This window comes from Mus pahari, chromosome 6 (genome assembly GCF_900095145.1).
Source record: "Mus pahari chromosome 6, PAHARI_EIJ_v1.1, whole genome shotgun sequence".
NCBI lineage: Eukaryota > Metazoa > Chordata > Mammalia > Rodentia > Muridae > Mus > Mus pahari.
Genome location: NC_034595.1, coordinates 92561803 through 92574306, shown reverse-complemented (window position 1 = coordinate 92574306; position 12504 = coordinate 92561803). Strand labels below are relative to the sequence as shown.

The window sequence follows — 12504 nt, the reverse complement described above, 5'->3', positions numbered from 1 at the left end:
AGCCCTGGCTGTCCTGGAACTCACTTTGTAGACCAGGCTGGCCTCGAACTCAGAAATCCGCCTGCCTCTGCCTCCCGAGTGCTGGGATTAAAGGCATTTGCCACCAGGCCCTATAAGTCATTTTAAAGGGGAGAAAAAATGAGCCAGGGACTCAAGTAACTCTCTGAGGTGTGCCACTGTGTGGCAGTGTCAGGCTTAGCTCCCATTTCCTGTGTCTGCCCCCTGTGCCATTGCCGTATGCATCCCTGCAATGTTTTAATTATATGTTTTTATTTATTTTGTATGTGTGTTGGGAGAGGTTACATATGTGCTGTGGCACATGTCTAGAGCTCAAAGAACAGTGTAAGAGAGTCAGTTCTCTCCATCTACCCTGTGGGTATGGAGGATTGAACTCAGGTCGTCAGCCCTGGCAGCAAGCCCCATTGATGCTGAGCCGTGGTGTGTGCTTTTTTTTTTTTTCCCTAAAAAATGGTTTTGTGTTGTAGATTGTTCTCTGAGTCATGAAATCACGTGTAGATTTGCAACTCTGTATTTTTGCAATGTTTGCATATTTGCAAAGTGTAGATATGTGTAGGACATATCTAAAGACACCTGTCAGATTTCCCATGGGGTCCCAAGGAAGACCTGAGCAAATGGGGGTGGGGCCTGTGTTCCTTGTCCGGAAGATGAGATACAGTGAGATACCATCTCTCCACGTGAATAGTCTCTGGGTTCAGCATAATTCTATTATAAATCTATTATATATTATAAATCTATATATTATATTATAATTCTATTATAAATCTGAGATGGGGCTGGAGAGACGGCTCAGCAGTTAGAAGCACTGGCTGCTCTTCCAGAGGACCAGGGTTGCATCCGCAGCCCCCACATGGCAGCTCACAACTGTCCGTATAACTGATGTACATGCAGGCAAAACACACTCATACACATAAAATAATTTTTCAAAACCCAAAATGGAATGGTGGTGAACTTCAGTGGTGAGAGAATGGCTTGGGGTGAGCAGAGTGACTGAGCACACAGAGGGGCTTGCCACCAAACCCGATGACCAGAGTTCGATCCCCAATCAGATCCATAAGGTAAAAGGAGAGAAGCAACTCCAGCGGGTTGTCCTCTGACCTCCATATGTGCACACGTGCCCTCTATAAGTAAAAAGTAAATGGCGGCTGGAAAAACAGTTTTGTAAAAGAATAGCGGGGTGGGGGCTAAGTGGACTTCTGCCCGTGTCCAAGGGCTGAGGAAAGTGGAGATAATCAAATAGGGACTGATGTGGAAATAGACAGCAGACCAACAACACAGAATAATCTAGAAAAGGCTTGTGGCTCAGATGGAAAGAGGCTGGGTTTTATATATATATATATATATATATATATATATATATATATATATATATATATATAAAGGGGGGGGTCAGCCATTCAGAAGTAGTACAGGTGACCCTTAACTTCACGCTCAAAGACCTAAACACAGAAGACAAAGGTCTGCAGGGCTGGAGTAGCCAGCTACAGAGCCTCTCGAGTGGCTGTGTCTTGCCTAGCATGGACCCGGAACAGGAATTCAGGCCCCGTCAGCCTGGCTGCTGGACTCGTTCCGGGTCTTAGAGAAGAGGTTACTTTTGTTGTGGGAGCTCAATGGTTGGCCTCCCTCCAAGAGCATGTGCTCCTGGTGTGGCTGATCCGCCACTGCCGCTGCTTCCAGAAAACACTTGAGAACCGAGTGGTCCCAGGAGCTTAAGCCCACCCCCAGTGTGTGGGGATCTCTGCTCTTGCATTTTCCATCGGGCCACTGGGAAGGTGACAGGAGAGGGCTCTGCTCTGACTGCATAGATCTCAGGCTCCACGCTGTCTTGTCCGTTAGGCCAGGCTCCTCTCCTGCATCAGCCTGGTGGGCTGGGAGTGCTTCATGTCCTCTGCGATCCCAATCTTCCCCTCTTCCCCTTCTTTCTCTCTTTCTCCCCGGCTCTCTTTTCCCCTCCCTCCCTCCTGCCCTCTCTCTGTCCCCCTGTCTAGCCCTGGGAACAGAGTCCTTCTTGGCACGGGGCTTGACACAAATCTGGCACACACCTAGATGTGGCCATGTTCCTTGGGTACATCTAATGTCCATGTCAGCCTCTGGCAGGAAAGCCATCAGAGCAGGTGACCCAGGCTTTCAGCCCTTGGTGTGTACAGAGGGCAGCTCCGAGCAGGGTCTACACAGTAAATAAATGAGATTTTTTTAAAGCACTTGGGGATCTTTTTTAAATGCCTTCAGATATTACCAACAGGCTCTCTCTCTCTCTCTCTCTCTCTCTCTCTCTCTCTCTCTGTATGTGTGTGTGTGTCTATGTCTGATAACAGATACCACTGTGTATGGTGTCCAGGCTGCAACTGTAGCCTATGCCCCTGCCCCAAAGCTTAGTACCCAACACCATGAACTGGCCATCCCTCACAAGGCTATCTACACAAAGCCCTCCTGAGAGCCTTTGCCCTCGGGAACCTCCCAGGCAAGATCAGGGCTCAGCAGGGCAACGCAGGCAGACTCTGCGGGCCATCACAGGACGCAATATGCCTGGAGCACTTCTCATCAGCACTGGCTTCTTCCTTGAAGCTGCAGAGCTACTTTGCAGCGTGTGAGGACGAGACCCCTGCCATCCGGAACCACGACAAGGTCCTGCAGCGCCTGTGTGAGCACCTGGACCATGCCCTGCTGTACGGGTGAGTTCAGTCCCCTTTCTCATGCTGTGGGGGCCGGGCACAGGGAGGCTTGTCTCTCTCAGGCAGGCCACAGTGAAGCACCTGGTTGCCTGAGACAGCCCGTCTCATCCTCACAGATTGCAGGACCTGTCCTCTGGCTACTGGGTGCTCGTGGTCCATTTCACCCGCAGAGAAGCCATCAGGCAGATCGAGGTGTTACAGCATGTGGCCACCAACCTGGGGCGAAGTGAGTAGAACCACTCCCCTGTGGGGAGCTCTGATCCTGCCAGGGTCAGCCTGAGGCAGCTGTCTGTCTGTCTTGTAGCGTCCAGTGGCAATGGGGGCTGATATGCCAATGCCTTCTGCAAAGCCTCATTTTTTCCCCCTGCATGTGACAATTTGTGGGCGGGTCACTGATGAAGTGAAGGGGAACTTGGTACACAAGGAAACCTTTGGAGTCCTAGGTCAGAAACCGTGTTAGCCTGAAGGGTTGGGACAGCATTCTTGATCACTGGCCGCCACCACCACCACCACCACCCCTTGCCTCTGTGTTCTAACTCTCCTGGCCAACCTAAGCTAAGGCCTGAAGGCTGTTGGGTTCCCGAGTTCCTCACTAGCCTTCATCTAGCAAATGAAAAGCAGCTGTCCTGCAGCTGAGTCACTCCTGGCCTCTCTGCAGGCCGAGCCTGGCTCTACCTGGCTCTCAATGAGAATTCCTTGGAGAGCTACCTGCGTCTGTTCCAGGAGAACCTGGGCCTGCTACAGAAGTACTATGTCAGGTAAGTGTCTGGACCGCCCAGTCCCCAGCTCCCTAAGCCTCCTGTCACACGGAGATGGAGGCCTAGCCCGGTGTCACCCACTGAGGGCTGTGACTGTGGCATCTTGCTGGCAGTCTGAGGCCTCCTCCAGAGTCCCAGCCAGGCTCTGAAGAGTCTGGTGTCTGCCTTGGCCTCAGACTGACCACACACCCAATGCTTGCCTACCCATTTGCTGGGGACACTTCAGGGACAGAGTGTTTATAGCCGCCACCGAGAGCCTGGTAAGGCTTATGCTCCAGGCCCGTCTCTGGAGACCTCACAGCCAGTGAGAGGGCAGGAGAGAGGGAGAGGAGTGGGGGGTGGCTGCATGAGCTGGGTGCCATGGGGCCGGGCTGTCAAGCGTCCAATTTCAACACCATGGGCTTTCTGGTGGGGGTGAGCCAGGCTGGTGACCCGACTCAGAAGTCTCCAGGTTGTTTTTTTTTTTTTTTTTTTTTCTTTTTTTTCTTTCTGGCAGGAATGCCCTGGTCTGCAGCCACGATCACCTGACTCTCTTCCTGACCTTGGTGTCTGGGTTGGAGTTTATTCGGTTCGACCTGGATCTGGTGAGATGCCTTGGCTCTTGGTACTGGAGGGAGGAGGCAAAGGAGGGAACACAAAACTCCATTTTCTAGTCTGGAGCTTGCTGGGTGTGGCTAAGCCTGGCTGTGCCTGTTTGTTCAGATAAAGGATGCCTCTAGGTCAGCAGGATTGGATGGAAGGGGAGCCGACTTATGGCCAGGATTCTTGCTTCAGTGTCTTTCTGCCTTTCTACCCACCCGGGGAAACGGCACATTGCCTGAAGTGTCTTAACTCAGAAGGACTTCACCTCTGTCTGAGAGGGAGGACGAGTATCCTTGGCTTTGTGCTTCTCCACAGAGCAGCCTGAAATACATGGAAATATAGCAACAGCAGCAACAAAACCAGGGGCCAGTGATTTGGCTCAGCGAGTGAAGATGCTTGCAACATAAGGCCGCCACCCTGAGTTTGCTCCTCAGAACCCACATAAAAGTGGAAGCAGGGAACCAACTCCACAAAGTTGCCCTCTGACCTCCCCACAAATCCTGTAGCATATGCAGCCCCCGCCCCAGCCATCACCACACATACATCATCATCCACACAAAATAAAAAAGAATAAATAATTTTTATTGAGATAGGATTTCACTAAGTAGCACAGGCTAGCCTGGAACTCACATAGATACCTGCCTCTGCTCCACAAAGAGTTGGGATTAAAGGTGTGTACCACTATGCCTAGCTTCCAGTTTTTTGAAAACTTATCAATTATTTATTTCTGGAAGTTTCCATTTAGTATTTCCAGACTGCAGTAACAAATCTTAGCAAGTGAAACTACAAGCCTAAGGAGATGGCTGAGCACAATGCTGACCCCAAGGAGGCCGGAGTAGCTCATGGACCTGGCTTCTAAGATTAGCATAGCTGCCCCATTCAGCCATGGTAGAAGCCAGAGAAAGTGAGATTCAAAAGCCAAGAGCTATCAAGAGAAAGCTGCTGGTCTAGACAGCGCTTTCCTTTCTTTTTTTTTGTGGTGTGATGGTGGAGCCCCCGCCTTGCACACCTTCAGGCAGGCAATGCACTGTTGCTGCTTCAGACATCTGTGGGACACACCCGTGGCTTTAGGATTGGTTCCTTATTCCTTGGGGGCAGTTATTTTCTCATTAACTCCTGAAGCACATTGATTTCCCTAAGAAAAAAGCATGGGATGTCTGTGTGTGGTATGTAGGGGTGTGTGTGTGTGTCTTTGTATATCATGTGTATTTATGTGTATGTGTGTCTGTGTGGGGTGTTGCGGGGTGTACATCTGTCTGTGTTTCTATATGTTGTGTGTCTGTGTTTTATCTGTGTGTCTGTATGTATCATTGTCTCTGTGTGTGTCTATGTATGTTGTGTGTGTCTGTGTGATATGTGCGTATCTCGTTTATGTGTGTGTGTCTGTGTGTATGTGCGTGGTCCCCGTTTTCCGTCCTGGGTCTGCTGATTGCTTACTGAACCTTGTTTGCTGCCTGTCCCCCAGACATCTCTTCCTGTGCTCTCTCCCCAGGACGCCCCGTACTTAGACCTGGCCCCGTACATGCCTGACTACTATAAGCCTCAATACCTGCTGGACTTTGAAGACCGCCTTCCTAGCTCAGTCCACGGTTCAGACAGCCTCTCCCTAAACTCCTTCAACTCTGTCACCTCCACCAACCTGGAATGGGACGACAGCGCAATTGCCCCATCTAGCGAGGGTAAGTGGCTCTGGGGCGAAAGGAAACAGGCCTGTGCCCTGCAGCATACTCTGGGGCCTCCTGAGCCTGACTGAGCCCGACTGAGCATGACTGGGCCCCACTGAGCCCCAACTGAAGCCGGCTGAGCCCCACTGGGCCCGACTGAGCCCCCACTGAACCCGACTGAGCCCCACTGAGCCCGACCGAGCATGCCGGCTCCCTCCCAGTTGAACAGAGCTTACCATTTCCAATATCTTTATTTCCTCAGTTTCTGTGGTAGCTTAAAAAAAAAAAAAAAGCAGACATCGGGCTTTATGAGCCTTACTAACTTTTCCAGAAATTTCTAACTTCATGCCCAGGTAAAGGAGAGACTCGCGGCGATATGCCCTGGAAACTCTTGCCTGAGTCCCAGCTGAGCATCAGCTGCCTGGGGAGGGGTGCCCTGCAGCAGGTTCTACTGAGAGGCTGAGCAAGCTCAGTAGAGACAGACAGGTGGTCTGAGGGAGACAGAACCAGAACAGTTTCTTGGGCAGTCCCTGCTAGTGTCCCTCCATGAGTCAGAGAGGGCTGCATCTGTCCTGAGACTGAGGAGCCATAGGCGGGTCCCTTCATCTCAGATCAGTTGCTAGAAAACCCTGGCTTTCCCCAGACTTTAGGTCTTTGCCCCACTTCAGTGAGATCAAGGACACCCTCATTCACTCGGCCTCAACTCTGGGAGTTAGGGGGTCAGATACTCACTCAGTTCTTCTGGACTTGCTCCCCTAAGACCTGACCTTCCCGATTCTTTGTTCTGTTGTGCCATGGGTCATATGCCCGACTTTGAGACTTGCTGTGAATAAGATCTGCATTGCAGGAGCTAGCAGTGTAGCTCAGTGGGCAGAAGGCTGGTCTAGTGTGTATGAAACTCTGGGTTCAAATCCCAGCATTGCACAAACCCAAGCTTGGGGCCAGTGAGATGGCCTAATGGCTAAAAAACACACCAGGCAAGCCTGACCACATGACGTTGGTCCTGGAAACCCATCGCATAAGGAGAGAACCGACTTTTGAAGCTTGTCCTCTGATTTACACACACACACTGTGCTACACACATCCTGTGCTTACGCGCACACGCACACACGGCATCACACACACACACACGCACGCACGCACGGCATCACACACACACACGCACGCACGCGCACACACACACATGCACGGCATCACACACACACACACATGCACGCACGCACGCACAGCATGATGGGGGATACCTGCCACCTCAGCACTTGGGAGGCAGAATCGGGAGGATCAGAAGTTCTAAGTCTTTCTCTACTACGTAGCAAGTTCAAGATCAGCCTGTGCTTCATGAAAATATGTTTCGAAAAAATTAGTAATAAAAAGACTTGCACTGCTTATTTGCGTATGGTACAGGGACGAGAACATTCAGACTCTGCGGGGCCTCAGGGGCTACCCTAGAGGAGGAGTCAGAGGGACAAACCTTGAAGAAGCAACCAGGCCATCCATGAATAGAAGCCCCTGCTAAGCCCAGCAATTTATACTGTCTAACTCAAGGCAGAAGGACAGGACTTCATTTCCCCAAGAGCCACGGAGGGAAGGAAGGCAAGGAGTGGAAACGTAGGCTCTTTTCTTCCAGGACAGGCTCTGAGTTGGGAAGGAGTGGCCCTCAGGGCAGCCGAGGTCATAGCTGCATGTTAGAGAACGTGTACTGAGTTCTTCTCCGTCTCTCTTCTCCTGTGTCTCCCGCCCTCTGCCCCGATGTCCCTCCACTGCCTGGCTCTAACCCGAGTTTTATCGTTTTTATAGATTATGATTTTGGAGATGTGTTTCCAGCAGTGCCGTCTGTACCCAGCACAGACTGGGAAGGTGGGACAGAGTCCTCTGTGACCCTCTTTTCCTGTTTGCAACGTTGCCACGCCAAGCTTGCTGCATGTCTCAGAATCAGCTCCTTATTCCTTATAACAATGTCCGTGGTTATAACGACGCCACAGCTGGTGTTGGAGTAGGTGGAATTCTGAAGTAGGGAACTTGGCCCTTAGTTCTTCTCTCGGGGAGTGTTTCTGCCTTCCCACGGGGGCCTTGGGAGTCACTAGTGAGTGTGGCACACACACCAGGCCACCCACCTGATTCCTGTCCTGGTCGTTATAAAACAGTGTTATGTCAGTGGCCTGGCTCGGTGGAGTGGAAACTTATTCTAGAAAAGTGATGCTTTGAGATACAGGGAATGTGAGCAATCTACCCCATGAGTATCAAGGAGGAAGATGGAGGCTTGGTCCTTTCAGGCTATCCCTAATGGACTGAGGAAACTGCCCAGGCATAGCTAAGATGCCCTCCAGGGAGAGCCAGCAAGATGGCTTGGCAAGCAAAGGTGCTTGGCATCAAGCATGGCCTCATGAATTCTATCCCTGGAAGCCACGAGGTGGGAGGAGAGAACTGACTTCCCCTAGCCAGCCTCTGACCTCTACACACACACGTGCACAGCATCCTCTGACCTCTGCATGCACACACACACACACACACACACATACACACACACACACACACAGCATCCTCTGACCTCTGCACACACACATGCACAGCATCCTCTGACCTCTGTACACACACACACACACACACACACGTGCACAGCATCCTCTGACCTCTGCACACACACGTGCACACCATCCTCTGACCTCTGCACACACACATGCACAGCATCCTTTGACCTCTTCACACACACACACTCGCACAGCATCCTTTGACCTCTGCGCGCGCGCGCGCACACACACACACACATGCATAGCACCCTCTGACCTCTGCACACACACACGCAAAGCATCCTCTGACCTCTGCACGCACGCACACACACACACACACACAAACAGCATCCTCTGACCTCTGTACACACACACACACACACACACACACACGCACAGCATCCTCTGACCTCTGCACACACACACACACACATGCACAGCATCCTCTGACCTCTGTACACACACATGTGCACAGCATCCTCTGACCTCTGTGCACACACATGCACAGCATCCTCTGACCTCTGTGCACACACACGCACAGCATCCTCTGACCTCTGCACACACACACACAGAGCATCCTCTGACCTCTGCGCACACACACACACACACACACACACACAAACAGCATCCTCTGACCTCTGTACACACACACACATGCACAGCATCCCCTGACCTTTGTACACACACACACACACATGCACAGCATCCTCTGACCTCTGTACACACACACACACACGTGCACAGCATCCTCTGACCTCTGCACACACACATGCACAGCATCCTTTGACCTCTGTACACACACACACGTGCACAGCATCCTCTGACCTCTGTACACACACACACACACGTGCACAGCATCCTCTGACCTCTGTACACACACATGTGCACAGCATCCTCTGACCTCTGCGCACACACACGCACAGCATCCTCTGACCTCTGCGCACACACACACACAGCATCCTCTGACCTCTGCACACACACATGCACAGCATCCTCTGACCTCTGCACGCACGCACACACACACACACAAACAGCATCCTCTGACCTCTGTACACACACACACATGCACAGCATCCTCTGACCTCTGTACACACACACACATGCACAGCATCCTCTGACCTCTGCACACACACACACATGCACAGCATCCTCTGACCTCTGCACGCACACACACACACACACAGCATCCTCTGACCTCTGCACACACACACACACACACACACACACACACGCATGGCATCCTCTGACCTCTACATATACACACAGCATGCCCTGCCCCATTAATAAGTCAATGTGGAGGTTCTCTTAGCTTCTCACTGTCCACTGAGCATCAATATTGTGGAGACATTTTTTTCTACCTGCAACCCATGTCTGGGTTTGGACAAATTCACACTCCAAGATTGTATGACTTACTCAGAGCATGGTCTGTGTTTGATATCGTAAATGTGTGCTTAAATCTTAAATCTGAAGCTGTCCCAGGCTCCCTTCCTAAAGAGCTCCTGCCCTGGGGACCCCTTGTTGCCTGAGGTGGGGTTCCTCTGAGCAGTGGGTGAGAGCTGATTTCCCATGTGATGTAGAGTATGAACCACCTTACCTTTGGGAGACATGGGGTCCAACACTGTGGTAAATCGTGCCGCTCAGCTGAGCAGGTAGTTTTGAGGAGTGTGTGTGTGAGTGCAGGTAGTGAGAGACCCAGAATTCCACCTTAACATCTCTTCTTCTTTAGCTTCTTCTGAAGCCCAGTGTCAGCGTTGGCTTTTCCCTCTGAGTCTAACCACTAACCCTTTCCAGACACTGTTTCTCGTCACCTGACAGGCAAGCCCCAACCTTCCGACCTTCCTCTGTAGCCCTTAGGTCCTCCTTAGATCTTGCTTAGGAACTACTATCCCAGCTTGCTCAGGCTGGGCAGGCCCAGTTAGATTCTCTGCAACAGTGACTTCCCACGTTCCTGAGCACTGAAGAGTTCCCTGGCCCACAGTGTCAGCCGAGGCCCTGCTGTCACCTGGAGCCCAAGGGAAAGTAGGACTTAGAGGGCAATTCCAAACTTGGGGCCCTGAGCAGGGCTGAATAGGGTGTTCTGTGGTCTTAAGCTTCTTTATAGAATTGTTAGGCATCCAGGTTTAACACCACTGTGTTCTGGGGTCTGTTTGCTGGCCTCTCATGACCCTCCACAAGCAGCTCCAAGTGCTAAGGGGAAGAGAGGGGGAGAAGCCCTCTGTCCCTGTGGGAACCTCTGAGCTGTCTGAAGGCCTGGCTTCCTTCCTCTGAGACCTAGGCTCCCATCTCAGGGAAGCTGAAAGCGTCACTAGTGTGTTCCTGGCAGAGCTGTAGTTACGTTTAGCCATTCCTGAGGCAGGAGAACAGTCAGGACTACATAGTGAGAAGTGAGATCCCACTTAAGAGTGAGGCAGCCACTTAAAGAGAAACAAAGTGCAGCGTCAGCCAGCAGGCCCCGGCCCGCCCTTCCAACAGGCTTAGGGAAGTGTGCTCCTGCACAGGTAATGGCCAGGAAGATGTACTCACACCAACAGCTAGAGTGTGTGTGGCCATTAGCCCTCACCCAGGCTGTGTCACTGGCTGGTCTCAGCTCCCATCTGCCACCAGTTAAATGACCCCTGTACTGACCACCCGTGACGATGCTCCCTGCATACCCGCTCCAGTGAGTTAGCATAGAAGGGTTTGGAGGGGGGCAGTTAGAGCAGCTCCTCCAGCTCACCTAAGAGGGGTACCTACCTGGCTCTGCTCCCCAAGAGTGCTGTTGGATTTGGGAGGAGAAAAGCCAAAACTCTCTGAGGAGCCTGCAGGGTCTGGAGGGGAGGCAGCCCCTTGTACCCCCTCCTCTCTGTATCTCATTTTGTTGTCCCTGATCTGTCATATTGGGTCCTGTGTCCCCTCCCCCAGCGTCCCTCCCCTGTGCTCTCCCTAGCCCATGCTTCCACGTTCTCTGTCTCTTCTGTTCATCCTGCGTCCTTTGTTCCCTGTTGTCTGCGGCAGAGCGGGGCTTGCAGAGGACTTCGGGTATCCCTTTCCACTGGGAGTGGTGTTGAGGGGCTGCCAGGCATCCCTAATCCTTGTGGGAGAGAGGGCCCTGCATACCTTGTAGGAGGTATGCAGCCTGTCTCCTCCTGGGGCCCACACCCTGCAGGGCAAGCATCCAAGTACCCCTGTCTGGGGCTTAGGCCTAGACGCTGTTTGACATTGTGGACCCTAACTGGAACTTGGCTAAGTGACTAAGGGTTCCCAGTGACAGACAGGAGGGGGTCCCCATCAGCTGGCTCCAAAAGAATCAATTCCATGTCCTGTGGGTTGGAGCCTGTGCTCTTGAACTAGGGCCACTGTGGTGGGGCTTCCCTGGGAGGCACCTGCCCACCTCCCGGAGATCAGGCATTCCTGGGGTCCGGCTGGAGGCTGACAGGATGTCTGTGTCCTGTCTCCTTGTCCTTGCAGATGGAGACCTCACGGACACCATCAGCGGTCCGCGCTCCACTGCTTCAGACCTGACCAGTAGCAAGGCATCCACCAAGAGCCCCACCCAGCGCCATAACCCCTTCAATGAGGAGCAAGCGGAGACCGCATCATCCGACACCACCCCTGTGCACACTACCTCTCAGGAGAAGGAGGAGGCCCAGGCCCCAGACCAGCCAGACGCTTGTACAGAGCTTGAAGTTATCAGGTGAGCAGGGAACGGACCCGGGAGAAGGTGGATGAGCGCCTGGTGCCCAGTGTCCACCTCTGGACTTACTGTGTAGTCCAGGGCAGACAGTCCTCCCCAAGGACAGAGGACGAACATCTCTGAGACTTAAGAAGCAACCCCTCCACACCTTGTGGAGTTCTTTGCTGTCGTATGTGTTGTTTATTAACTCTATTGGTTCTATTACTATGATCCAGCCCCCCCCCCCAGTGGAGTCTGAGTCCTGTCAATTTATTTAATCAGTTTAGCACAGTTACTGGGTGATTATCCCTAATCTATTTTTCTGTACACTAGACTGGCTAGTTCCCAGCTGTGTTCCCAACATTACTTGCTGTTTGAGTGTTGCCCGGGCTCTTTCTGCTCCATTGGCCGGTCCTCAGGATGCAGTTTTGTTGGCCTCAGGTTCACAGTCTATCCTGGTCAGAGCCACTCAGCTCTTTGACCTCCCCGGGGCCTGCTCTGAGAACTTTCCAAACCAATTGAAGAGACACCCCTTATCCTGTTACAACCTCTTGTCTGATCACCGAGCGTGGTGGCACACGCCTTTAATCCCAGCACTTGGAAGGCAGAGGCAGGCGAATTTCTGAGTTCGAGGCCAGCCTGGTCTACAGA

At 52.3% G+C, this 12504-nt stretch overlaps 1 protein-coding gene across 2 annotated transcripts in view; it reads left to right on the top strand.

The window, feature by feature from the left end:
• Positions 1-12504, top strand: part of Plekhm2 (pleckstrin homology and RUN domain containing M2) — a 41400-nt gene that overhangs the window by 20894 nt on the left and 8002 nt on the right. The window contains exons 2-8 of one of the 2 annotated variants that reach the window (XM_021199754.2): positions 2584-2690; positions 2807-2916; positions 3349-3448; positions 3945-4032; positions 5523-5709; positions 7492-7551; positions 11649-11874. In XM_021199754.2, coding sequence (XP_021055413.1) covers positions 2584-2690; positions 2807-2916; positions 3349-3448; positions 3945-4032; positions 5523-5709; positions 7492-7551; positions 11649-11874 — 878 coding nt within the window. The remainder of the gene's footprint in view (positions 1-2583; positions 2691-2806; positions 2917-3348; positions 3449-3944; positions 4033-5522; positions 5710-7491; positions 7552-11648; positions 11875-12504) is intronic. The other variant, XM_021199756.2, reaches the window with a different exon arrangement.